General features: G+C 37.8%; 2 protein-coding genes across 4 annotated transcripts in view; one reads left to right on the top strand and one right to left on the bottom strand.

The window, feature by feature from the left end:
• Positions 1-159: 159 nt before the first annotated feature.
• Positions 160-27,095, bottom strand: SERAC1 (serine active site containing 1). Of its 3 annotated transcripts, XM_027904789.1 has the most exons (18): positions 27,046-27,069; positions 23,610-23,701; positions 22,953-23,089; positions 22,258-22,294; positions 21,809-21,945; positions 21,410-21,499; positions 20,188-20,319; positions 18,171-18,292; positions 15,988-16,116; positions 14,518-14,631; positions 12,739-12,901; positions 9,793-9,943; positions 8,859-9,000; positions 7,986-8,086; positions 4,907-5,004; positions 4,184-4,366; positions 3,568-3,711; positions 160-2,477 (listed from the first exon to the last, which is right to left on the bottom strand). In XM_027904789.1, exons 3-18 carry the CDS (start codon positions 23,050-23,052, stop codon positions 2,341-2,343), a joined length of 1,980 nt encoding a protein of 659 aa, XP_027760590.1. In that variant the 5' UTR covers positions 23,053-23,089; positions 23,610-23,701; positions 27,046-27,069; the 3' UTR covers positions 160-2,340. The 3 variants fall into 3 exon arrangements, with proteins under 3 accessions (XP_027760590.1, XP_027760606.1, XP_027760596.1); XM_027904805.1 differs by lacking the exon at positions 22,953-23,089 and having other exon boundaries at positions 27,046-27,095; XM_027904795.1 differs by lacking the exon at positions 27,046-27,069 and having other exon boundaries at positions 22,953-23,131.
• Positions 27,096-27,159: 64 nt separating this feature from the next.
• Positions 27,160-27,716, top strand: part of GTF2H5 (general transcription factor IIH subunit 5) — a 3,482-nt gene continuing 2,925 nt past the window's right edge. Inside the window, exons 1-2 of the mRNA XM_027904779.1 lie at positions 27,160-27,182; positions 27,350-27,472. Of these exons, the coding sequence (XP_027760580.1) occupies positions 27,438-27,472 (35 nt within the window). The 5' untranslated portion in view covers positions 27,160-27,182; positions 27,350-27,437. The remainder of the gene's footprint in view (positions 27,183-27,349; positions 27,473-27,716) is intronic.

Here is a 27,716-nt window from a genome sequence, read left to right as displayed (position 1 = left end):
GCAAAACTGAAAACTGTTCAGTGTGGCAAAACATCACTGACCAGCTGCCCCCCAGTACAGTGCCTCTCACCAAAGATGAACATTACATTGTTCCAGCCTGACACAACCACTAAATCATAATGCAGAACTTTAACAAAAGCGAACATGATCCAGAGCATACATCTGGCAGATAATTAACCTTTAATACATTTTGTGATGTATCTAAGACATTTTTTAAATCACATTTTATTACTATATTCCAAAAAAAAACCCCAACAAAAACCCAAACCCAACAAACCCCCTGCCAAATATTAGTTTTAAAAGTTACACATATATAAATAGTTACAAAAAGCAAAACATTGATTTAGGAATTCCAGTTCCAGTAACAAAACATAGATGCATTTACTAAGATTAATGTTTATTATCATTGATCTGAATCCCTGTAAGCCAAAGAAGTCTATTAAAATCAATAGATGTGTCACACTAAACAAGCATTCAGTTGTTAGAAGTCTTGTCTATTCACAATGAATTCTACATACTCTCTTCTTTGTGCATACGAAGTGTACTAATATATTTACATTCTGAATTCAAACCACAGTGTAAAAAGGGTGAAGTTGTTTAGAAATTATGACAGGTCTGTTACATTTTCCATATGAAACACTGCAATGCAGCATTCTTACCTACATCTCAGCTGGGGAGGGGGAAATGCTCTTTTTGCCAGTATAGTGCTGTACATTCTCTGTACCGCTCTCGTGAATTTTACTATCAGTCTCGCTCACGTCAAGGCTCAACTTCCAGAAGTGTATTCTAAGATGTAGTGTCTTCCTGGGCTGGAGTGCTCTGAAATGGGAACAGCTGAGGTGGCCCCAGGACCGGCAGGACTGCAGTGCCCACTGGCACCAGAACCAATCCCACGCAGAATTGCGAGGTGCATCCCACCTCTCTGGTAGCTTTCATAGCCATAATTTTAGGGCCAGTAACAATAGATGCACTTCACATAAGGGACATTAGGAGACACCCCAGGCCTGTCATCAATACAGGCCTGACTTAACTAATGGTCAGCAAAGGTTGTACAGCCTTATCATAGCCTATGTTTGTTTTCAGAGAGTGTTGAGGGTGTAACGAAAGGAAGGAGAGAGACCACAATTAGACCAAGCTGCTTTTAACTACAGTGCAAACTATCCAAGACTTTAAAAAGGGACTGTGCACTGCCATTTTTTTGTCTAAAAATACCGATTTCTCATCAGTACTGTTAAGGTACCCTAAACATAAACTCAAATAAGACAGCACTGCTGGTTTTCTCTGTATCTACACCAATAAATACACTTGGGCCCCAAGAAACCAAAACATCTGGGGTGATCTGCATTTCCAGTGGGGCCTTATGATCACCCACATTTTTTTCTGCTTTACTTTTCTCTACTAAAGCATTAGCTTTTTTTGTCAGGGTCTAAATTTTTCTTAATCTACCTCAGCATTTTCAATGCTCTTCTTTAAATCAGCTAAAGAAAAGGTTCTATATGAGAAACAGGAGCCAGGGATTTGAACTTATACCATCTTCTCAGAACATCCCAAGAGTAAAGAAGAAGAGCTAAGCCTCTGTTCTGTATCTTCCTTGTGAACAAGCACAGAACCGCCCTGTGTGTGACCAGAGACACACTGTCCTAAAGAAAGCAATCTCACACCTTGCTAGGATTAGGAAAGAAACGTGCAAGAAGGTGAATATTTCTTTTCTTTTGTTTTCATTAATACAAACAAAGTAAAAACCACAACAGTTGTCTAAGCAAGACAACCTACCAACCCATCTCATTCTCATGCAGAAAACAGATGCCATATTTGCTAACAAACCTGGGTACTCTATTAAATGAAAAGGCAAATGACAAAACCTCCTGTAATTGGGCCACTAGACCAAAATGCTACCTTCATTTATTTGGATATTTTTTCTCCAGGCTCCAGTCAGACTACTTAGCATGGACATTAAACCAACACTTTGCAGCAGCTTCTTTGCCTTTTTTCCCAGTAAATAATCACCTCAGTTGATTGTTTCTGATCCTCTCTGTAAGACTTTGCCCAGGATGTATATTTACCTTAGGTATATTTACCTGCCTCCAAAGCAAGCTTGTGGCTTTTTGCTAGAAGAAGATATCCTGGGCATACATTTTTTTTTTCTGCCAAGTCTGTATTTGTTTTGAAGGTATTTTAGAAATAAATTGCCGAGGTGTCTAAGTTGGAGATGTACTGAAAATTATTTAGTCGCAGATACTATTGACGTAGCACCCGTGTGGTTCTGCAGATCCCCTAACAAATAACAACTTTCCATGTCATACCAAAGAGAGGGCACAAATAGCCAAGGATAGCAAATACTCAGTCTCCAAGTTCTTGAGCTAAAACATCCCGAATGAACTTCAGTGTACGTTGGTACAGGAAAGCATCCCTCTTCTTTGGCTTACAAATATTTAGATGATTAACATCCACTGGGATAAGGTCTCCAATTCCCAAGTCTGGGAGAGGGAAAAAAAAAAGAAGAAAAAACTACTGAAGTTCATAAGATGACCTAGACTGAAAAGCACATCTTGTATTAGCAATTTCTCTCTCAAAAGCAACTTCTCCTGTCTTCAGCGTAACTGTTTGGTCCTCATTATTTTTTATTGTGCTAGAAACATCAGCGCACACTGCTATGGTCAGACAGAACTGTACATTGCCACAAAACCCACACTGGTAAATCATTAGGCCAGAGTTCTACAATCTTTGTTTGATATACACAAATGTACATTTTTTCACATAGACAACTTTGATGAAACAAAACTTCATTTACCAGCACCTGACTGACAGCACAGTTGTGACTGAGGTTTAAGTATTTACACGATCAGGGATAGGGTTTAATCCACCATATCTTGAATCTGATCACCACTAACTGCCCATATTTCTGACAAAAATGCTTTGATGTGGAGATTAAAAACTGGACTAGAATAAACCTGAAATATGCCACAAAAAAGCATTGGAAAAAACTGTCTGGTTCTCCTTCCTCCTACGAAAGGCAAAAAGATGAAGGAAACTCTTCGGGGGAAAATGCTACTGCTTGAGTATCCGAGATGTGGAAGGTAAAGGATTCTTAATGTTGAAAACCAGTTTAGTGAATACTTTTCTCTATTAGCAGTTTAATAATTTTCTTTCTTACTTTCTTAAAGGAGGAAATAGCTAGAATTTGTGGAAGCATCTGAAACCTACCTACCATATTCAGCCTACCTATCTAAACATAAATGACAATTAGTCATAATTCCAAAGGAAAGCACTCCAACAGTGTAACATTAGACCAGGTTTTATCCTGCTTTTTTTCAACAAGCAAATGTTACTTGCATTTAGAAAAACCAAAACAAACAACTGCTATTCTAAGATCTAAACGCAGTTGCTTCTGATCTCAGCAGGGAAACTGCAGTTTAAACTCAGCCAAAAGTTTAAACAAAAACCCACACAACATAACAGATGCATTTTTCCAGGTCTTTCTACCAAAACATTTATAACCCTTTCTCATTATCGATGCTTACAGGAATATATACAAAATAAAATAAATTAAATGGCTATTTGACTTACCTGCTGATTCCAAAGGTACGACATGCAGTTTTAACATGCTGCCTATGTGCGTGGGTAAGGTTTCTGCAAAACTCAGCACTGAAAATTTCTTGTCTTTGGCAAAAGACAAGAAGTCATCATTCAGCTCTTTAAGTGCAGGAGAATCTAAGAAAGAGTAACATAATTTTTGCAGTGTTATCTGGAACATAAGATTATAGAATTTGTCTGGCAAGTCTGCATTGCTAAAGAGTTGGTTTTGAAAAATTGATATGACAATAAAGGGAGTAGCATTTAGTTTGTAATCCCTTTTTTTCCAGATGCCACATGCAACAATTGCTTAATTCTGCACAGCACAGAATTAGTTCGGAAGGTAAGAGGTCTGGCACACGTTATTACTTGGCTGAATGGCCCAAACTACTCTTTAAACTTGTTCTGACTTCCCTTTTTCCCTTCACCTCTGCAATCAAATGAAACAGCTACTCAGAATCACTTGCAATAATTCAGCACACAACCCAAAACATAAAAAGGGGTTTGTTGTTTTTAACCAGCCTTTTCTGACAACACGATGGAAAAAACAAAGCTTCATGAATACATTAGCAGAGTTCCCTGTTGTTAGATGGTAGCAAAGTGAACGTACCCTTGCTGAGTTCTTTAACCTCCACAGACGGAAAGAGAAGATATCTGGCATTTATAGAATATTCAGCCAGCTGGGAACCATGGTGAGGTACGCTATAAAATATGATTCCTCTGGTGTTGTTTACAATTTTATCCATTTCTGGATTTTTGGAAGCATCCACCAGCATCTTTTTCACTAGAAGACCTGGCAATAGAAACTGAATTAATGCAGGGATTTAAACCACTGTGAAAATAATGATCATGCTATATTATCCATGAAACAACTAACCATATTCTTGCCTCATTGATTAGTCCTTAGATTGTCAAACATGTAAGATTAAGCCGAAGAAAAACCAAACCAAACCTGAGAAGGCATTAATATAAAATGTCAATGAATGATGCAAATCCAATTTTGGTTTGTTTTAAGTGTTGCTAATGACATTTACTCTATGCCTGATCATGGAGAAAATTTTGCCTCTGGATTTCCATTTACATGAATTTCAACTCACTGAGTTTTTAAATCAACGAGTAAAAACAAACAGCAATAAAAATCCTTTCAAAAGGTGTATGTTATTGAGTATAATGCATTAAGAAAACAGAAAATCTGGTTTTCATTTTTAGGTCTTTGCAAAATTTTTCAATAAACTACTCTGAATAATTGTATTTCAATCTGAATTTGTATAACAGCTTATTCTGAAATCTAAAGGCAAAGGATTACTTTATACCAAACAGGCAACATGCTTACCACCCATGCTATGGGATACCCACACCAGAGGTCTGTCTCCAATCCCAGCAGCTTTGAGCTTGTCAAGCAGCTCACTGCTCCTGTAAGCAATAGACTTCCTGCAAAGAAAAAACAAACACAGGCATAATGAAGCATGATAAGTTAAAAGGCAATGTTAAAACACAATGAATTTTCAGTGCTGTGTGTTTATGAAAGTGAATTAGCTACAGAAACATTATTATTTATTTTTTGTTGCTATGGTGAAAATTGCCAAAAACTTTCGTAAGGTTGGCTTCACAAGGACAACAGGAATTGAGCTAAACTCAGTTTCTTGCTCTTGCAAGAAAGTTTTATTTTAATTTCACTTACTGATCATTTCTCTTAGCTTGACAAATTGTTTTATGGAGCTTTAAATAATTTCATTTACACACCGTAACAAAACAATGTTTTCCTTTTATGAATGCAACATTGAGATATAATGAACTTCATCCCTTGCAACATGAATATTCCTAATGCATGACAAAAATGTATTTTGCTAAACAATGCTCAAAATGTGGAACAATGTACAGAAACCTAATAACTAAGTCCATGATCAACTAATACATTAAAAAAATCACAGCTAATGTCTGTTACACTTTCCAGACAAAAATCTCCAAATGCTTTGTACTGGAATAGCATGAAAGCACAATAACCTCCACTTTATAAATTAAAAGACAGAACTCTGGAAAGGATAAGCTACACATTAGAGGCTGAAAATGAATCTGTGGTACAACCAAAACAAAACCAACCCAAATTCCCAATCCAAGCTTGAAAGTGCAACATTACTATGCCTTGCAGTGTAACAAGAATCAAACACAGAAAGCCTTTGGATAATGCAAGCATCAGGATACCGGGGCAACCACTGTGCAAAATAATTCACTTCATCTCTATTGCTCTCAGCATTCTCACTAGAAATTGCTTTATAACACATATGAAAAGGATACTCAAATGTGTCTTTTCAGTTGAACAATAGGCTTTGGCCTAGCAGAGAGACACAAAAATTCACTTTTGAAAGAGTGAATGAGATCATACACTTAAGAGCAAATCAAGTTTGTGATTCTACTGCCACATCTTTGCTCCTGCTAGTTAAAAATATCTTCAATATCTCTCATTTATTATTAAACATATAAAATTATAAAGTAATCAAATACTATGCTCAGGTGACTGTAAATAGCAGGTAATGTAATTTTCCATTTTGAAATGAAAAAGACATTAATCTCAGTGAAAGAAATACATGTTTATTTCTTTAAACATACTTCAAACAGACACAGGAAAAGAATTTTCTTAGAATCATAGAACCATTTGGGTTGAAAAAGACCCTTAAGATCATCGAGTCCAACCATTAACCCAGCACTGCCAAGTCTACCACAAAACCATGCCCTTAAGGGCCATATCTGCACATCTTTATATCACCTCCATATATGGGGAGACAGCCACTTCCATGGGCAGCCTCTTCCAGGGTTTGACAACCCTTTCAGAGAAGACTTTTTTCCTGTTACCCAATCTAAACCTCCCCTGGTGCAGCTTAAAGCCATTTCCAATCTTCTCTGGACCTGTAACCACCTACATGGTTCTTACTGTCATTTTTCTGCCTCATTTCAAACAGGCATATTAACAGTCATGTCTGCCTTCATTTCTTTCCCTGCTTACATGCCTTCTTTAATGCAATAATTGCATTGAGCTTTCGTATAGCCAGGAGGAGAAGGGAACGAACAAGTACCAAGTTCCCAGTCTACTATACACATGCTGAATTTTTTTCTTCCCCACACAAAACATAATCCGCTTTCAGATTCCTAACCTGTGAGCAATGATGCACACACTTCCACTGAAATACACAAGCTGAATCTACAGTACTAGTCACATGCTAAAGCATCTGCATAAGTGTTTGAAGGACTTGGGTTCTGATTTAAAGATCACTATTACTAAGCCTAAAATCCATTCAAGCCAATGCTTATAGGCTCGAAGTATTTTTATTTTTCAGGAAGAAAATGCCTGATGGTTGCATCTTCCTCTGACCTATCCAGTTCACCAACAGTAAAATGCAGCTCCTCTGACAATTACACTATCTGACCAAATCAGATACAGTTGCTGTATTTTATGGAATAAAGTAACACTTTTTGAATAAAAGTATCTTTTTATTGGAAATAGTGTGGTCAGCAGGAGGAGGGAAGTGACTGGTGAGGCAATGCCTTGAATCCTGTGTTCAATTTTGCACTCCTTACTGCAAGAAAGACTTTGAGGCACCGGAACAGGTCCAGAGAATGGCAATGGAGCCAGTGAAGGGTCTGGAGAAGAAGTCCTGTGAGGAGCAGCTGAAGGAGCTGGAGTTGTTTAACCTGGAGAAAAGGAGGCTCAGGGGTGATCTTATCGCTATGACTACCTGAAAGGAGGGTGTAGCCACTTGGGGGTTGGTCTCTTGGCCCAGGTGACAAACAATAGGATGAGAGGAAACAACCTCAAGTTGCACCAGGGAAGGTTTAGATTGGATATCAGGAAAAATTTCTTCATCAAAAGGGTTGTCAAGCACTGAAACACGTTGCCCAGGAGATGGTTGAGTCCCCATTCCTGGAGGTACTACAAAGATGTGTAGATGTGACTTAGAGACATGGTTTAGTGGTGGACATGGCAATGTTGGGTTGATGGTGGGACTCAGTGATCTGAAGGGTCGCTTCCAGACTAAACAATTCTATGAAAACATATGCTTCATTTTATCAGGAGTACAAAGCCACAGTACAGTGATTTTTTTGCTGTGCTTATGAAGAATTATTGACTCACTTCCAGAAATATTCCCCCTAAGATTTACATTAACTAATAGCATAGTTTAGTGTCTCCCCTAAACATGACTAGAGTGGATTGCAAGAGTTCATGAAGTTGCCAGAAGCAGTTCTTCATGAAGCTAAAAAAACTCAAGCATACCATGACTATACTTAATTTTTTCCAAATTTGATTTTCCAATGCAACACAAGCTAAATTCACTGTTTCACAGCAGGTGATCCCAAGGATTAGCTTTACAGGTCTCCCTCCTGCCCCCCCTCCAAACTGCAGATGCTATATTTGTTACCTGTGAGCCTCAACAGGACATTTTGCTTTCCAGTCACTCAAATGGGTGTCATATTCTACAGACAGGATTCTAAGGGAAGGACAGTCTGAAGCCAGCCATGTCTAAATTAAAAGAAAAGCAAAACCAAAGAACTTATAATTGTGGTACTTAAACTATTGCAAGCAACCTATCAGCAATAAAGCAAAGATGCTACTAGGGGGACAATATCAAGCAAGACTTCTGCTCATCAATTAATCCCCAAATACATTTTACACATGGATTATTATTCTTTTATTACATGCTGGCAAACTCTAGGCTGTTCCCCAGTCACAAAGTAGGCAAAGGATGAAGACTGATCTCTAACTCGTGTGTTCCTGGCTCCCTCTCCTGGGCAAAACAAGACTAAGATTACCAACAGGACTGACCAGTTCAAGTTTTACAGAGATACTTCAGTGGCTATACAGGTCTGAGTCACTTGAAGCAGTAAGCCCTTATTCACCGACAATACTTAAAGAGCAATCTGCACATACTCAGGCACCTACGTAAGAAAGGGTACTTAATTTAAAATGTAATTTTATATACCTTTTCCTCAGCAACAACATTCCATAAAAAAATTAAAAAAAAAAGCATAAGGAAAGAAGCCATGGCCACCTCTTTCACTAGCACGTGAATGATGTTAAGAGCATTAAACTTAGCAGGGATTTTTCCTTGCAAGAACAACAACCTCACTAACAAAAATCTATCAGGAACTTGGAAAATGCTACTTGTATAACATATTAAAACTAACATGATTCAAAAAAGACATCTGCCAGACAGTGTCCTTCTAGATACTATGGACAGCTCTCATTAATGAGAAAACAGCAGTCATGTGTAAAAATGTTAGTGTCTTTTTACCTTTGGCCAGCACTGACTATAGTCCTCTTCCCCTTCTGAGACCTTTTTATCCAAATGCCTGTCAATGTCTTGTTGTCGCCAGGTTTTAAATGCTGCTCCCAAAAGACCATGTACAAAAAGGATGTCTGCTCTGATGGGCTGACTGATCAAGAAAAAGGAATTTTTATGAGATATGTGGTATTCATGCTCTTAGCAAATTAAAACTTATAACCTAAAGGATGTCAAAACACTTTTTTTAACACACTACATGTAATTTCTTATCGCATGGACAATATTTCATGATATTTCAAAGAGCATGCTCAGATCAAGACAAAAACCAGGGATCCACCTAGAAGAGATATAAAAAGAGGTATGGAAAGTATCCATCTCACAAATCATAATTTTCTATAATGAAAACCAGCTTTCCCTCCTGCTACTCTTAATGCAGCTTTACCATCTAATTAGATCTTCACTGCAATCTGAGTAATACCAATGAACCCAGGGAATAGTTGCTACTAAGTGACTAAGCTGGAGATTGCTTCAGTCCCACATCCACAATTGCTATTTAAAGAGGCTAAGCTGAAAATTTACTGCATCTTAGGCCACCATGTGCTGATGCCAGTAGAATAATTACAAGGCACGGTACCCAAGACATACAATGCAAAGATTAAAGGTTTGCAACACATGCAAAGTAGTAATTAATCTCATGTTTTGTGTTCGGATTTTTCCACGCATTACAGTAATACTCTTTTCATGGTTATGGACCATTCCAACCATTTCTGCTGTTCTTCTACTCAAGAATGTAAATTCAGTCCTTTCAACCCACCAAAGAACAGCAGGAGCAGGTGACACCATTACAGCAGCGCTCTGATTTCAACTCTTCCAAGGTTTTGTAACAGAACAGTGTAACAAGTAACTCAAAGTACAGCATTTACAATCTCTCCCCCTGCTTTACCTGCTACGATACTGTGGATGTAAGACATAAACGCCATCTGGGTATTTTTCTTCCACGGTGTCCCTGTCTAGATTAGCCAAAGCTCTGGATGCATGAGAAGACTGAATGATATGGGGGGATTTCATTACTTCAGCAAGTACAGAAACCCAACCTACATTGAGAAAATAAAGTGGGAGGTTAACTAATAGAAACATCATCCAAACAAAAGAATTCAGAAACATCACCCTTTAGACTATACTTGTGAAAACAGATGTTAAAACTTAAGAAGGGTAACATCAAAATAAATTATTTCAATCCACTTTTTACCTCAGGAAAGCCAAAGATAGGCAAGTGGAATCTCCAAAATTCAAACATTCAGAGGAGGCAATGTATTTTACTACTGTTCAGCTTATGACCTGAAGGAGAACGTCTTCCCAGAAGAAAAAGGAAGTGTACCAGCAGGTCAATACAGATGTCAGAGAGCGAACAATCTCATGTCTCTTTTTGCAGGTAAGATGCAAGGAAGATGGATAAAATTCATCTTAAAGCACAAGAGAGGCATAAAAAGCAACCTACAGGAGCAATGGTAGGTGAAAAAAACCTGATGTTTGCTGTAAGAGTACAACTATTTTTAATTTTAAAATCCAGTGTATGAAAAATTCATTATGGAATTAAAATGTCCCTGCTATTCTAAAAATATTATACTATTTATACCACTGAAACATAAGATAATTAGATTTGATACAATCGTCAATAAAATTTTAAGTCATAGCTACTGTGACTTACAGACACTTTATAATACTCTACCTAAAGTGTAAAATTTTCTTAGACATGGATGGGAATGTTCATAGACTACTGAAAAATTCAAAGGAATATCTTTTATATGTACATGCAAATATATACGTCTCTAAAATCCTGATAAATCTTGTTGCTGCTGGCAAAAGTTTTGATTTAGTAGCCTATAAATCACAACTACATTACAGTCAAGTTCAAAAGGAAAACCTTGAAGAGAGATTATCAAATGGAGGCTGATTTAAAAAAGAACAATTTATCTCATGAGCATTGTTTCAAAATCATGTACATTATGTTACTACTAGTATAGTCAGTAAGTTGCTAATTCAAAGTAGTTCACTGCAGACTGAGGAAGAGAAAGACCTGACATTTGAGTTTTGATTTAAACAAACCAACAATTTTTTTTTAAGAACTATGTATTTAAATTACTTTTCTAAGCAGAATATATGTTGACCATTGTGCATGCTCTCCTTCAGAAGAATACTATCTAAAATCTACTTTCAGTTCTCCAAATACAAAGAACATTATCTAAAGTCTACTTTCAGTTCTCCAAATACAGTGGAGGACTGCCAAGTTAGTTTGACTAAAAATAGTACAGTCTTCGGTTTTGCATTTCTCTTAAACGAGCCAAGACAAAGAATCAAAAATAGTGTTCAGAATCCTCTGTCCCCAGATACCCCATCACAGCTACTATACAATGCATCGCTTTTTCTTCCTCTTTCTGTGCCAGCAGTTTTTGCAAGGAAAAGAGCCTTAGAGGTTCTTTCTTCCTATGCATCATCCAGCAATAAAAGAGAAGCTTTATCAACTCTGGACCAGCAGTATCTGACTGCTCATCTCTGGAGTTTGGTTCACTGTCTAAAACTCCTTTTGTACTGAGAGCTCTGTCCCGGGGAGCTGCTGACTCTCCTGTTTCAATCTCTTCCTCTACATATATACTTTTAACAATCATAAGAATTTAGAAATGGTGATAGAACTCAGAACAAAGGCCTTTGTAGTCCAGCTGCCTTTCTTCAGAAGTGAGCACTGTGGAAGTTGCAGAACAATAAAAGAATAGAGCAGTAAAAAGGCAATTATACATGCTGATTCTACTCTATGCCCTTTGGTTTTCTGCAGTCAACTTGGTTTCCATATGTAGAACTTTATGGATTTTTCTTTTAATGAATTTGTCTAATCACTTTTTGAAGCTTTATAAATCTTCAACTATCACCATGTTTTATGGCAATTTTTACTTTGGTCACACAATATATTGAAAAATATGTATTTATTTGTTTTGTCTCTCTAAAATTTAATGTGCAAGAACCTTTGGTCTTGCATCACAACAAACAACAGATGACCTCTTTGCCTTCTTTATGAAGAGAATTTTACTAATCTTCATTGTGTTCTCTTTCAGTCACTTTTTCCTATACTAAAAATCTCAGTTTAGTTGTTTGTTCTTTATATCACAGCCGTTTCAAATTTTTCATCATCCTCACAGTCTTTTCCTGTGCCTTTGCTACTTCTGCCTTGTGTAACAGAGAGATTAAAAATGCACACTGTGTTTAAAAGGCAGACAGTAGCTCAGACCAATACAACAACATATTGATATTTCCTATTTATTTATTTATTTTCTAATAAAACATTGAGATTTATTTCTTTGGTACAGAACTTTCATTGTGATATTTAGAGGGCATTAAAAAAGGGGTAAGAAAGAAAAGCTTAGCAGAAGTTAGTAGTCTAACATGAAACAAGGGAGAGAAGGACATCATGCTTCACTTTGTTCCAAAAGGTGAGGATTCCAAGTTGGTTTGTTCCTATACAAGACTAAAACACAGTAAATAAAAAATAAAAATAAAAATAAATCTTCAAGGTAGATGATCTGTAAGAGCAGGAAACTCAAAAAAGATTTTTGCCAGTAATGTGAATCGAACATCACCAAAGTCCAAATTTTCACCATCCATCAGACTTTGGACACCTCTCATTGACATAAATTGACTAGACAGCAAACAGGAGTTCTTAATCAAAACCATCTAAACAGTCTGAATTTTTTGTATCAAAAAACCTGAACAACGCTCCCCAGCCCTGCTAATATAAAACCCATGGTCCTCCTTTTCATTTTACATAAGCACCAAATCCCTGGAAACTTTTAGAATAGAAATCTGACATTCAGACTACTCGCACTTGCTTTCCTTTTACCTGCACGTACTATGGATGAATGGAGATGTTCATCCAAAGCCATATTTCCAATAATGCGAATTATGTTCCTCTGTATCTTTGCTGAATCTTTACGTAGCTGGTATATCCTCTGCAGTAGCTGAAGGCCTCCTTTAGCTTCAATTTTATCACAGTGAGAAGAAATCTAGCATTATACAGTAAACACAGTAATAATCAATAGATGTTCCGCAAAAGGTCCTTTAGATACTGTTAATTCACAGATCAGGGAGTTTCAAGCAGCCGATATAACGTAGAGCACTTATTACATGGGAATTATTATTAATCTAGAATTTATTATGCCATAGTTAATATTTTTATATTATTTTTAATATGCTAAATGCATGACTTGTGAATTGACAACCTGGAAAACACTGAGTACCATCACTCTATTCTCCTCCACATCTGAGGGAGATGAGATTACTCTCCATTTGGCATGATCAGATTTCAACTTGAATTCAAGAATCTGAAACAGGCCAATTTTCTGCATTTGTTAGAGCATTATCTCAACCAGAGCCACTTGTCTTCCTGTCCACCATCTAAAATGCACTGAAATGCAAAGGTGTTTCTACTTACAAATAGTACTGCTATCATTATTGATCCTAAGGGTAACAACAGATTTTAGTCTAAGCAGATGAATACGCACTAATTAGTTGTAGTGTCAACTACCAATATTGGCCAAATGCTTATGACTCGAACAGATTGTCTACAGTGCTTAAAAATGTGTGGTAGCTACAAAACTGCTGATATCCTCAAGTCCGTGGCTTTCAACAGACAGACATGCTTTTGGAACAAGTACAGTCACAACTTGTTTAAGCTGAAAATCTGGAATATAACACATTCCTGACTAAGTCAGAATTTCTATGTATATGGAAGATGTGAAAGGAATACCAGCAAACTGCACTTTATCCATCCCTGCTATCAACAACAATTTGGTGTTCTCAACACTGTTTCTTGGTGGCTTAGCTCTGAGCATTTTAGTGCACACAGAAGCGTGCAGCAACAGGAAACACGAAGGATCACTATTACAAAAAGTCTTCTGTACTCTTCATCTGTGTCTGCAAAGAACAGACTGGTCCTGGGAGGCCACTGTATTAGCTGCTTGCTGTGAATTATTCTGCCCAAAGGCAGAATACTCCTCCCTGAAGGAGAGAGTTTTTTTAATAGATAAGGTTTGAATTCATGAGGCTACTTTGCTTTGTGAAAACCCGGCACTAGAGTTGGATTAAGAGCCTAAGAAGAAACTTGCTTGTAATTCTCTGAACTGATGTACACTGACTCACACAAATCCACCTACTCTGCACTGAGAAATTCACATTATCAGTATCTCAATTACTGAGAAGCTGCAGAGTGGAAACACTAAGGGTTTCCTCATGCTATCCATCTCCAATGACTTTGGCTGTCAGTGGGAAGTAGCCCCACATAGGATGAAATCCTTTAAGCCACCTCAGGCATTCTCTCCTGCTTTTCTGTCTCAGAGCTGCCCTTTTACTTCTTGAAAGATACACACAGGTATTCTACGGGGGAACTTGTAAGGGTTAATTAGAAACAAGAACAGAACCTACATACACTTCCCCATGAGAAAAAAAAATTAGCTTGTATCACTGCCTTTGTTTCACACCAGTCTGTTATCTGAACACCCTTACAGAAAGAATGAGTGGTAGGAGAGAAAGAAATGGCAACTCCTTCACAATACACAAGGGAGTATTAGAAAGGAATGTTTTTAAATGTAGTTTTTCAGTTATAGTTTAAAGGACAATTTACCTTAGAATGCTGTACTAAAGCCTGCAAGCAAAAGAGTTCCACTGTTTCTGAAGGGATTTTACTCAACGTCTCACAATATGGAAGTCCATTTCCTCCAAAACACCATAAGCCTCCCTGAAATGAGAAGCAGTAAAAATCATAACACACTTCAAATGGCTACATAAAACAAGGATGTCTAAACTGAACCGTTAAGTGTGTAATGATCTATAGAAATTGCTTTAAAGAGTGCACAGCATGCATACACTTTTCAAAATGTACAAATCACACAACAGTACACCATAAAAATATTTACTGTTTTTAAGTGAAAATATTAATTAGATTTTCAATCAGTAGTCTCCACAGTCTACTGACTTCAAAACATAAATAAAGGGGAAAAACATAGGATTTTCATTTTGTTAATGAATGTCTTCCTTTAAGATTATTTGTTTAAGCGTTAAAAACAAGACTCAAACTAAATTTAGACTTTCATAGTTGCAAAACTGAAAATAGGAGGAAAAAAGGTCTCCAATATGTGGCATAGCCTCTGACAACGAGTCTCTCAATCACACAGCAGAAAGACCAGCATAACCTCAATAAAAATCAAAATGCCTACAAGTGCTGTGTCTTACCAAAGCTCACTTTGCAGCAAGAGCTCTGGCTGTGGAAAAAATAAAGGAGTGATAGTATACAAATAATACACATAACTCTGTTACAGGAACTATAGAGTTACTGCACTCTGAAATCTCTAAATGAAGGCTGACAAGCATCACTATTAAAATGAATTCACATTTGCTACTGCATCTTATAAAAAATAATAATCACTCATTAAAGTCACAACTTCTAAATAAAAAAATAAAATTCACAAGAAGGAGTGGATGAAAGTGGCATTACAATTATTATTTTTAAGCAATAATGGCACTTCAAGTGACTTTCCTAAAGCCACTGAGGAAGCTGCTGCACTTTTGAAGAACTTCTAGTTTCCAAGTTAAGACCGACCACTAGACTACTCCATTTCTAGTTTGGTAACAGGGACCTGTTCCAGGAAGGAATTTTCAAGGGATGTAACAGCGTTTACTATTTGAGGTGTGCTAACAACCTACTAGTTTGGTAGTAAGACTTAACAGATGTTGAATCATCTCTGCAGTAAATGAAAACTCAAACAACAGTAAGATGAAATGTGAAAAATCATTTTATGAGCACTACAAGGGGAAGGAATGTTTTGGATAAAATGTTGAAATATCTGCTTAAGGGGAAGTTTTGAAGGATACAATCCTTCACTAGACCTCTCGCCTAATTTAGCTGGGAAACACAAATAAGCTTTCAAGCAGACAGTCTGTATTTAGAAGAGATTTCGTTTATGTTCTGCGGTCACAAAGTCTCTGTATTTCTCTTCCTCTTACAATGCTCAAAAAATGTGGAAATAGGTTTATATCTTTGAGCTCTGCAGGAACAAAGAACACAAATAGTTCTACTTTGCAGATGGGAACTCACCCTTTGTGCAGCAAGAGTCTGGCTACTTTCACGTAAAGCAAGAGATGTGAAATACTGGACACACGGATCAAGACCAGTCTGGGGTAAAGATACTAACAGCAAGCGAAGCTCATCTTCTATGGGATAATCCTGCAAGAAGTAAGCACAAACAGCTTTTAGTTTTGTTCAAAGCATGAAGCAAAACACAGAGAAAATAAATATTTGACATAATGGAATCAGTCATACTAATGAGACCAAAAAATATGAACCCTGGACTTAACTGCTCTGCAATCTTTTAATAGCTATATCTGTAAAGACTTTGAAAATTGGTAATTCTAAAACCACCAAGTAAGTGATGAAAAGCTTCATACTTTACACTTTGTATTTTGGTATGTTCCTCTTGGCACAGGAAACTTAAAAGTTCATCCTTAACTACACAGTAGTTTTCCTAGAATCATAGAATATCCTAAGTTGGAAGCGACCTACAAGGATCATCGAAGTCCAACTCCTAGCCCTGCACAGGACCACTACACAAATCACATTGTGTGCCTGAGAGCTTTGCTCAAACCCTTCTTGAACTCTGTCAGGCTTGGTGCTGTGACCACTTCCTTGAGGAGCCTGTTCCAGTGCCCAACCACCCTCTGGTGAAGAAACTTTTTAATACCTAATCTAAACCTCCCCTGACACAACTTCAGGCCATTCCCTCGGGTCCTGTCACTGGTCACCACAGAGAAGAGATCAGTGCCTGCCCCTCTTCTTCCCCTCAGGAGGAAGTTGTAGATTGCAGTGAGGTCTCCTCTCAGTCTCCTCCGGGTTGAACAGACCAAGTGACCTCAGCCACTCCTCACATGGCTTCCTCTCTAGACCCTTCATCATCTTCATAGCCCTCATTTGGATGCTCTCTAATAGCTTTATATCTTTTTTATGCTGTTGTGCCCAAAACTGCACACGGTGTTTGAGGTGGGGCCGCACCAGCTCAGAGTAGAGCGCAACAATCACCCTCTACAACCAGCTCATGATGCTGTGCTTTTGGTGACACTCCATTAAAATGAATGTATAAATTACTAGTAAAAAATAAAGACAACATTTCTTTTAAGCTTTTATATTCAAAATATTCATATAGGTGTTAATTTAACAATCCACAGATCAACTGATAGACTCAACAAAGTTGAATAACAAAATTTATTTGCCCACAGTCATGGAATTCGCAGTTATTCTAATCCTTGCTACAATCATACATGGAGACTTTTGCAATGATTAGAGCTGCCACAATGATTTGCTTCAACTTGCTAAGCAGTAGATTGGGAACTCTTAACTTCAATCACCTAGTAATCATACTGCTGTAAAAATATGTACACAACCATATACTAGTATAACCTAATAATTAAGGACTGACAGGTACAGATCCACTATCATAAAATGTTATGAAGATAAGAAAGGAAATACTGAAAATAACACTACAAATCAAAGCTGGCGTTTCAGAGTTTTGCTGGTTAAGATACAGAGGTAATTTCTGACAGGTAGTTTCTGACAAGACTTCTGCCAGTATTCATTCTATCAGCACTACAAAACACCTCGTACATTATGCTCTGTGTGCCAATTCTGTTTATTGAAGCTAATGACGGCATGATTGCTCTGACCATCATACATATAATATTTATACACACCCTTAAAAATTAACTTAAAAAGAAAAACCAAGGCCAAATTTACCCAATAAAGATTTGTTGACACCCAAAAGCTGGCAATGAAGAGGTCGGTCTAGAGCAGAGCACCACATTTAGCACTGAGGACCCAAAGGCCTCCAGGAATCCTACATCCATGTGTAGGATTCTGTCAGGATCAACAAGGCAATCCAGGATGACTTCTTTGTTTTGTCCATTAGGGACAGACAAGCAGCGTGTGTATCATACTGGTAATTGGTTCAGACTTCACTGCTATTTACTGGTAAATATGTACTGTGGATATATAGTTCAAGAAAAGTAATTGAGCAATGCTTCCAACCTTATTTCTTTCCATCATTCCATTCGCTAATGCAGATGTACCCCAGGGGTAAATCATATATTACAGTTTTGTATTTTGATCTAAATTTTACTACTAGTTAGCTACTTTGGAAGAACCCTACTTTAAATGGTTAACAACAACAAAAGCAGTAAAAACAAATTAGCAACTAAGAATCATCTAATACCTACTTTTCATTTACTTACAGTCTTTATTTTTGGCAATGGTGGTGGAGGCAGGAAAAAGCGAAGGTCGATTCCCTTGGATCGAGCCAAACCTATAGCAGTCCTTTGATCACAGGTTTGAGCAACTGTACCATATTGATAATCTGTCAAACGAGAATTTCAATGTTAGGGTTAAACTAACCTTAAACATTTCAGTTGGTTTTAAATGAAGTTTCTGATCTACTTTGTAAATACACTTGAAAAAAGAACCACTTCTCTGCGATCTACTTAAACACGCTCCAATTCTGTAACCACAAATTCCACAAGTTAAAAACTGCAGATGTTAGATCAGCACTACGCTGAACTGAAATACACCTGGGCACTAACTGTTCATTATAGACCGGTTTGATACAGGTACTCAGATATAAGTTGAGCACAAGCAAATATTCAGTGTTAAAATTTAAAAGTCTTCTGCTTACATTACTAAAAACCAGAGCCTTAAATCCAAATACTGCAAAGACACACATCCCAAATTTCAAATGATACAAAAAGTCATGTTTCAATAACATTGATAACATAGTACAGTTTTAAGTAGCCTTTCCTTACTGAAAATACAAGAGAGACTTTCAGTTACTCTGCTGAAGGGAAAGCAGATTTAAAGAGCACTACTCATCCTTTCCAAAACCTACTTACTTTACAGCTGGAAATATTGAAAATTACATACTGAAATTCAGTGGCAAACTGAAGGAAAAAAAAATAAAAATTTGCTTCTATTCTTGTTACTGTTATTCAATTCTAGAACAAAACTGACAAACCATTTTAAATATAATTTTCACAGTCACAGATTGGCCATACTTTTTCTTCAGTGCAAATCACACCTGCAAACTAAACTCACTGGAGCTGTGCTTTGGACAAGCTGAAGACTTTAGTTCTAGCTGTGAAAAGTTAGCACACACTTTCAATCTTAAACTTTCTTGGATTCTGTTTTGAAGTATCAGGTTAAATAAAAGCCTGTTTCCCTCATGAGGCAGTTGGCAAGAACAAAAAGTGTTCGTGAAACATCCAAATACTATAGCAAGCACTACAGAGAAAGGGAGATAACAAAAAGCAACTAAATTCCTTATACTGGACATCCTGTGCTCTGACATCCTGAGACTACTCGCTAACAGACAGTATTCTCCTACAAACACCAGACAGTTACACTAAACTAGTACACAAAGCTTCAGTTTTGGTACATCCTAGCTTTCAAATGTTTTCAAACACAGTCTGTCAACGTAATTTCCCCGTGGAAATTAATTAGATTTTTAAAGAGGCAATTTGAAACAAAATAAATCCCATGGCTTGGAGTTGCATTGGAAGAGTGGAAGATCCTCAACCGACTGAATTAGCAGACTAATGAGAATCCAGAACAGAATGTCACCTAGCTTGTGTGACCTCGTGATGGAGCGGGGAGGAGGACACACATATACACATACACACACACACACACACACACACCTCCCCTTGGGGTTTCCAGGATGTTTGCTGCTAGAGCCACAGCACACTTATTACTACACAACTTATTACTACTAAATAATAACTAGGACAAAACATGGCTTACAAATAATGTTTACACATACAAGTCCTTTAGCTCTGGTTTGTCATTATTACATATCAGTTCCTAACCAATTTTTATCAACTTAATCATGGCTTTAAACTCACTCCTACAGAGCCTTATAAAAAAAATTACTACCAGAACTTGTGACTGTGTTAGCAGTCCCAACAGAAAACCCTAGGAATAAGGAGCATGAACTGCTCTCCCACAACACAGCAATGGTTAGAATTCTCTGGTGGGAAACAGAGAGGTCTGTACTGCAGACAGACACTCTGTGTCAGGGTGTTAGGAAAGAACAGTTACTTAAAATGTAAATAACTCCCCCACATTTTAGACCAAATTTCAGAGCATATTTATGCTTCTTGCAGCTGCTAGCTTCTCTTTATGTTGGCAGCAGACTTGGGACAGCTAACTGAGACTTTGTCGCATTTCTGGGATGAATTAGGCTACATCAGCACACATTACCACGCCAGTGACTGTTGCTTGCCAGGTCTTGTACAGCCTGCAGTCGGACCATTTTGTCTTCTGACTGAGTTCTCTTTAAGAGAAGCCATAAGGCACACTCATGCTCTTCTCCATCAAATGTACCGAATTGTTCTTTTAACAAGAAACAAATGAAACACAAGCTATTATTAATGAGCATTTTAATAGTACGTTTCTATTTGTTGAGTAAGGAAACACATTTCTTCTAATATCCCAATATTAGTTGTTAACAGTAATTTAGAGTGCAATGTTTTAATATTTAATTAGTACAATAAACAATGACAGAATGACAGCAGTAAAATGCTGATCCTTAAATGGCGGGTTTAATTAATTTTAGTGGCACCAAGTTGATATTTCAAATATATGTGACAACCCCTGGCTGGCACTTATCAACCAGAATTACCAGCAACTTCCGAGGTTCTGACCTTGAACAATTAATTTCATAGGTTGATATGATATTTCACAGGAGGTGCATATTGTTATAATTATTTAACAGATAGTTAAAGGAGAATAGACCGTATGCCTCAGGAATACAGTTTCTTATGCGAATTGCAGTTCTTATTTTAAATTACTCTAAAAAGCAGTGACACTATTACTAAAAGACTGTGCTGCTTTCAGTCAATATTGTCAATTCTGATGAAAGCGCAACATACTTTTCTGTAATGAGATTTTGAGAGTATTTCATCCCACAAATACCTTTTGTACACAAAACTGGTATCAAATATTAGCCTTGTATCTAAAGCTTTAAATCTCATCTGAAACATGAACAAAATCAGGCATTAGAATGGGCTGCCCAGGGAATTGGTGGATTCTCCATCCCTGGAGGTTTTTAAGATGAGACTGGATGTGGCACTTAGTGCTATAGTCTAGTAACTGCGGTGGCAGTGGATCAAGGGCTTAATGATCTCAGAGGTCCTTTCCAACCCGGCTGATTCTATGATTCTATAATTCTATGAAAACAACCCTCAAATCTCCTCTTAACTATTGCTTTTTATTTACTTTAAGAAAAAGAATGGTTCTAATCCATAGAAAATAGACAACTGATAATCCATATTAATACAGAAATTATAAGTTTTATTATCACTGTTTCAAACAGAAAAGAACATGCTAAGTTTGTGAGAAAAAATATTTTACTTTCTAAAAGTTCTACTTCACACTGTTAAAAAATAATAATCATAGATAAACTCACGCTTTCAATACCTACCATTAAAAGGTCTCCGGAATATTTTAGCTTCTGTTTCTAGAATCTTCCTCACTGTTTTATGGATTTCTTTTCTGGCTTTGTATGCAACCCCTATGAGAGTATTTTTATATTACTGAAGTCTGAAAGACAGTTCCCTCACATCACTTTTTGTAAATATATGAAAAAAAAAATACACACACATATACAAATGGACATATACAAAGAAAATTATCTTATATAGAGAGAAATATGTATAAAAAGGATAAACTTAAAAAAAAAAATCAGTCACCAGCTTAAAATAAAGTTGGTGACATTTTTGATAATAGATCTCAGGAAATATAGCTTTCCTTATTATATAAGGAGAAACATTCTATTCTCTTAAAATTCTGTTTTTAAAACACAAACAATTATGCACCTTACCTTGATATTCACTTGGATTTAGAGAAGCTGTACGTACATATACATAGGATTTAAGTTTTTCTTGATGAAGAGCTTGAGTATCGATTTGCAGCAACTTATTTAAGGACAGGACTTCATATGTAATGAACACAAAACCTCTTGAAAGAAAAGAGAACTGCATATGAATATTCACTAAAAAAATATGATGGCAAAAAAAGTTAACAATCACTTTGCTATAAATAATCCAATTTTACCACATACATAATAGTCTGTAGATTACTTTGATTTCACAAAGTAGAGAAAAGGCTATAAAATACTTGAAATAAGTAATAACTATCAGAAATTATGCTTCCAAGCTATATTCTACCACGTCTAATGTTCTCCTGATAGTCACATTTTTTGAGAGATACACAAATAAAACTTTTAACTGTTTACATAAGTTCTTTATATGTTTGTCAGTTATAACTTACCCTAGTATAAGCGATCCAGTTACCTTTGCAATTTTTCCTTGAAAAAATGAAAAACTCATGTCAAACGAAGTTGTGTGCATCACCTCAATATTAACATAGTTACCGTTTGGGTATTGGACAATAAGAACACCAGCCACTAAGAATAAGCTTTTAAAAATTTTTCTATTGCTCTCCACCTTTCAGGAAATCATTAACCAAAATTTATAAACAGAGAAAACATTGCTTGATTAGAATTTCCTGCCCTCCTAAGCAAGATGATAAAATATGTATCCCGACAGTGCTACTTACTTTGAATATTGCTACCTCTCAATTACATTCATTGCTCAACTGCAGGAATCAACAGTAAACTTTCTCTGCCTATATCACTAGCAATCATTTTGAACCCCAACTTATTTTAAGGAATTAATTTTTTCCTACATGGTGTAGCTATATCTTCAATGTATATTATTACATACAGGAGTATGTACATTCTTTGGAAAGTCCTGCAGAGTCTCCATAAGAAAATATATTTTTAAAAGCAAACAGCTAATAAACACGTTACTCGCAACAATTTTCCTTTTAAGTCTAGTGATTCTTGTCAGATTTCAGCTACTTTGTCCCTACAACGTTGATCTGATTATCTGAATATAAGGATCTCTATACAGAGAAACTCTTATCATTACCAGTAGCAGCAAACCCAATGGAACACATCTCACCTATCATGAATAATTTCTTTTCCTCAGCATGAATTGGGAGATTTGCCCCACAACCACTGCTACCAGCTTCCATCTTTGAGAGACCATAAGAATTTGGCATGCAGACAAGAGGCAGCAGCTACATGTTGAAGAAATAACTGGCAGAGAAGTTTGAAAAAGAAAAAAAAATGCAATGCTTCCTGTAGAGCAGAAATTGAAATATCCTATCTTTAATGCTCAGAAATAAACTTTGTAAGAATCATCATTCTATGCAGAAAGCACCAAAGAGAGCAGAGACTAAGCAAGAACTAGTATCACGATATAAAAGAAATAATACAAACAAATTTTATTCCCTGTTTATGGATGTAATTTCATGGCTCTAGAGGTTACCAAAAAAATCTGATACAATCTGAGTTTAAGATAGTTTAGTGAGACCACATACAGTGAGGAGAGGACCTCCCATCATGTTTGTATCTGTTCCCAAATAATCTGCTGGTGTCATTTTACAGATCACTATGCAAAGCAAGGTCAGAAGCAGATAGGCACTTTAGGTTAATAGAAGCTTTTAATCACCAAGTCTTCAGGGACTTAGAACTTTAGTAGCATTTAATAATGCATGACATCATACCTTTCCTCTTTATTAACACTTCAGATCAATACATAATGAACTGTACTTACTGATATCATTCCAAGGTAGGTGTGTTTTTGTGGCTGAACCTGAGGTTCCTATTTGTCTGTAGCAAAATATACAGTAAGCAGACACTGACATTCTGTGTATTAAAAAAAAAAAAAAAAGTAATGATTGATTTGAGAATTGCAGTAGAAAACCTGCAGCAGTTTTTTCCTGTCTTTTTACAGAAAAGGTCATGATAGCAAATGTCACAATAAACCAAACTTGTTTCATTTCACTCCCTATAAAGAGCTCCAATTAAAGAAATCTATAAACTCTTTAATTTAATTGGCTGCATTTCAATTACAAGAAAAGTTTAAAGCAGTTTTTCATCAATTATGTGCTACTGTTGATTTTAGTATGTATTTCCAATTAACTTCTCTGCTTCTAAGTTTCCTTTTCTACTTCTTAGTAACTCCCCCTAAAATACCAGATACGGTCATGTCTCTCTATATGACATGGGACTTAATACAACTCAGCAACAAACTGCTTATGAAGTTTATAACAGATTGTGTTAGCAAGTAAGTCTTTCATTTTGATTAACAAGGCTCAAGGAACTACTACATATTTTTGGTTTTAAATGGCAAGTCTAACTAATACCTAAAAAACATGAAACCTCTGCATTTATTAAAAATTAGTACCATTTCTCAAATGCTCTGATTTCATGGGCTCATGAAACTCAGAGGGCAGGTAAAACATGCATGTCCTTCTTTTCTAACATATGCAAAAGAGCAAGAATCTAGCCTGAGTCACGAAGAGAAATGTTTCTAAAATTACGACCTTAGCAAAACATTATGAAGCCATGGGATACCAACAGAATAATTGCACTGTATTTACTGAATGCTGAAATCAAACTAGATTTTTTTTGAAGTCACAAACATACATATATTAGAACTACCACAGTTCTACAGGCAAGCCAATGTAAGCGTGAATTTTCTTGACAGTAGCAGTCTTCATGAAGGTAATATGAGAGTCCTTCAGAAATATGAAATGATTTATTGTTCTGATATATAGATATATATAGATAGATAGATATAGATATATAAAAACACTCAACTTTCCCAGATTTACAAGCAGGAAGATGAGTTAAGTAAAATTTGCTGTAACTTCCATACACTTTCTAGATATTACCTTGACTTTTTTAACAATTGGGACTATTCATAAGGGACCATGCACTTTAGCCCACTGATCAAGGCTGTATCTTAACCTCTGCACAAATGAGGTTAAAAGAAAATATATTTATATTAGACAAGCACAGAAACCCAAGTCAATTTAGGCCAGGCAAAAACACCAGTTCCAGCTCCTACCACTCACATATACTGACCATTTTATGTATTAGCAGAAGCTACTGCCTTTACACTATCTTTAAATAAGAAAAATTTGTCTAAATTAGGAAAATTTAAAAACTGGCTTTGGCAACCCACAACAACAAAGTTGTGCATGTTACTTCTGATGAAGACCTCCTCTCAAGTCTTAGTAGATAGAACATGTAGTATTTTTAGCACAAGCATTATGGGAAAACCAAGAAAGAATATTAAACATCATAATCGCAAAAATATGCAAAAAAAATGGTTTTGCATACACTGCAGGAGTAACATGAAATTTGTATTTTGTAAGTGAAATTTTAGTGTCTGCGTTGATGCATTTATACTGAAATACTGAGTTAATGTGTTTAAGTGGATTTAAAATCACACCAATATCTCTCACATATCAATCAAATTCTTATGTTGGAAACATAGTCATCCTTATTAAATAAAAAATTAGGTCTATATCATCACAATTAACTCAAAATGACAAAATGTGTAAATCTGACCTTGAAATTTGGGAGCCTTATAAGCTCCTTGAATTTAAGGTAATCTCTACAGACCAAGAAAAATGTTTATATTGCTTTTACTGTCAGTGTCCAACTCCTCTAAACAAGGGGTTTCTATTTGTTTTCTTCCATTAATGTGTCCTCTTTTCTCATTTCCCCAAAAGTTTTGATTTTTCACTTCTCTCTTGCTTGTGTTTGGGGTGTTTTTGAAAAACGTCAGCATTACCCCAACACTCTCAGAATCACTGCCAGCAGACTACTTTTTGACTTCCACCATTTCAACGTCATGCTTATCCATTCACTTCAGCAGTGTACACAACATCGTGATACACTTTGAAGACACTGATAGTCAGTCCTCTAGAGAAACCTCTTCCGCCTCCAAACTCTGTCTGATGGCAGTTCCTTCACTACCTTTATTCACAAAACCACATGCATTTATTTTTCTCCCTAGCCACAGTCTACAATTGCAACAAACATGTGTTTCAGTGACAGCAGATGCCACAATTACTTGAATTTCAAACAAGCAACTGCAAACACAGGAGGCCAAAATGAGTGCCATTTCTCTGCTGCCAGGAGCCTCCGTTCAGGTCCGAGAGTGAACACAAAATCGTAAGGGTTCAAACGGACCTTAAAGATCATCTAGTCCCAACTTCCCTGCCATGGGCAGGGATGCCTCCCACTAGACCAGGTTGCTCAAGGCCTTATCCAACCTGGCTTTGAACTCTGCCAGGGTTGGGGCACCCTGGGCAACCTGTTGCAGTGCCTCACCACCCTCAGAGTAAAGATTTTCCTTCTAATATCTAAACCAAATTTCTCCTCTTTCTCTTGTACCCATTACTCCTTGTTCTATCACTACGGTTCCTGATAAAGAGTCCCTCCTCAGCTTCCCTGCAGGCCCCTTCAGATCCTTTAAGGCTGCTATGAGATCTCCACGGAACCTTCTCCAGGCTGAACAGCCCCAGCTCTCTCGGCCTGTCTTCATAGGGGAGGTGCTCCAGTCCCATTATCAAATTCGCGGCCCTCCCCTGGACTGGCTCCAAGAGGTCCATGTCCTTCTCGCGTTGGGGTCCCCAGAGCTGGATGCAGCACTACAGGTGGGGTCTCACCAGAGCAGAGCAGAGGGGCAGAATCACCTCCCTCGCCCTGCTGGCCACGCTCCTTTTGATGCAGCCCAGGATTTGGGTTGGCTTTCCGGGCTGCGAGCGCGCATTGCCGGCACATACTGAGGTTATTATGCTTAGGGATCTACGCAAATACGACGCGAAAGGACCCGTGTTTGCAGCCGGTTCCACAGCAGGTCTGGGCACCTGCGAGCCCCCTCCCGCACCGGGGGGCGTGGTGCCCTCCCGCCGGGCAAGAACCCAGCGTGGGGCAGGGGCGCTGCTGCCGCGCGTCTGCGCCACCGGGGCTTGTACAAACAAACAAACAAACCAACCAACAAACAAACACCACCGCAATTTTAGGCGATGCAACACCTACATGTGGGGGGGTGGGGGTGGGGGGTGGCTCTGTGCCTCTTTCCCAAGGGGTTCAGAAAGAAAACAACCTGCTACCCCAAGACGCCCCCCCGTCTTGTCCCGCCCCGTCCCGGCCGCCATGCCCCCTCCCCGCTCCAGCGGCATCGCTCCCACCTTCCGCCTCCGCCGCCGCTCCCGTGACGCCGACCCGCGGGCGCTGCCGGGAGCGGCGGCTGCGCGTGCGCGGGAGAGGCGCTTCCGCCGAGCGGCAGCGGCGGGGCCGGAGCGTCGGGGCCTGCGGGAGCCGCGCGGGGCGAGGGGTGACAAGGCAGGGACCGGAGCTCTTGGGAGCCCCTCTGGCCAAGGCGGGCGGGACCAGCAGCGCTGCTGCTCCGGGGAAGTGAGTTGTCTATAGGGTCTGCGAGTTTAACCAAAGCGTTGTACCTTTTTATTTTTTTTTTTTTTCCGGTGCTTGCAGGGCTGCTCCGTTCGCGTGTGTCACCCGAAGCGAGGGGTTGTTTTCGCGGCCTCTCCCTCCCTGCTGCTTTTGCAAGAGAAGCGGGAAGATGGTGAATGTTCTGAAAGGCGTTCTGATTGAGTGGTGAGTGACGGCGCTCACCGCCTCGCCTTGTGTCAAAACCTGCTTGTTTCTCCAGACCTTGCGTAGCGTAGGAGTCCGGACAAAAGGAGTTGTTGTGATGCAGCTGTTTCAGTTGCCTGTAATTTCCATAATTCCGAAATGTTTTCTTCTAAACATTTAACTTAAAAGGTGACATCGTGACTGTTCAGTTAGGGTGTGCTAAATATACAATTCATACATGAGTTTTTTTTTTTTTCTTCGTGCT

The sequence above is a fragment of the Empidonax traillii genome, unplaced genomic scaffold, assembly GCF_003031625.1.
Source record: "Empidonax traillii isolate 1590-97213 ecotype Southwest subspecies unplaced genomic scaffold, ASM303162v1 scaffold24:size2376012, whole genome shotgun sequence".
Classification (NCBI taxonomy): Eukaryota; Metazoa; Chordata; class Aves; order Passeriformes; family Tyrannidae; genus Empidonax; species Empidonax traillii.
Note: the sequence above shows the minus strand (reverse complement) of the source record. Positions and strands in the feature narration are given on the sequence as shown.

Coding starts and splice junctions, on each gene's coding strand:
- SERAC1 (XM_027904789.1), bottom strand. CDS start 23,052: ATGCCAAATTCTTATGGTCTCTCAAAGATGGAAGCTGGTAGCAGTGGT. Junction 21,500..21,808: donor AAATCCAAGTGAATATCAAG/GTAAGGTGCATA, acceptor ATACTCTCATAG/GGGTTGCATACAAAGCCAGA. Junction 20,320..21,409: donor ATTCCGGAGACCTTTTAATG/GTAGGTATTGAA, acceptor TCTTGTTAAAAG/AACAATTCGGTACATTTGAT.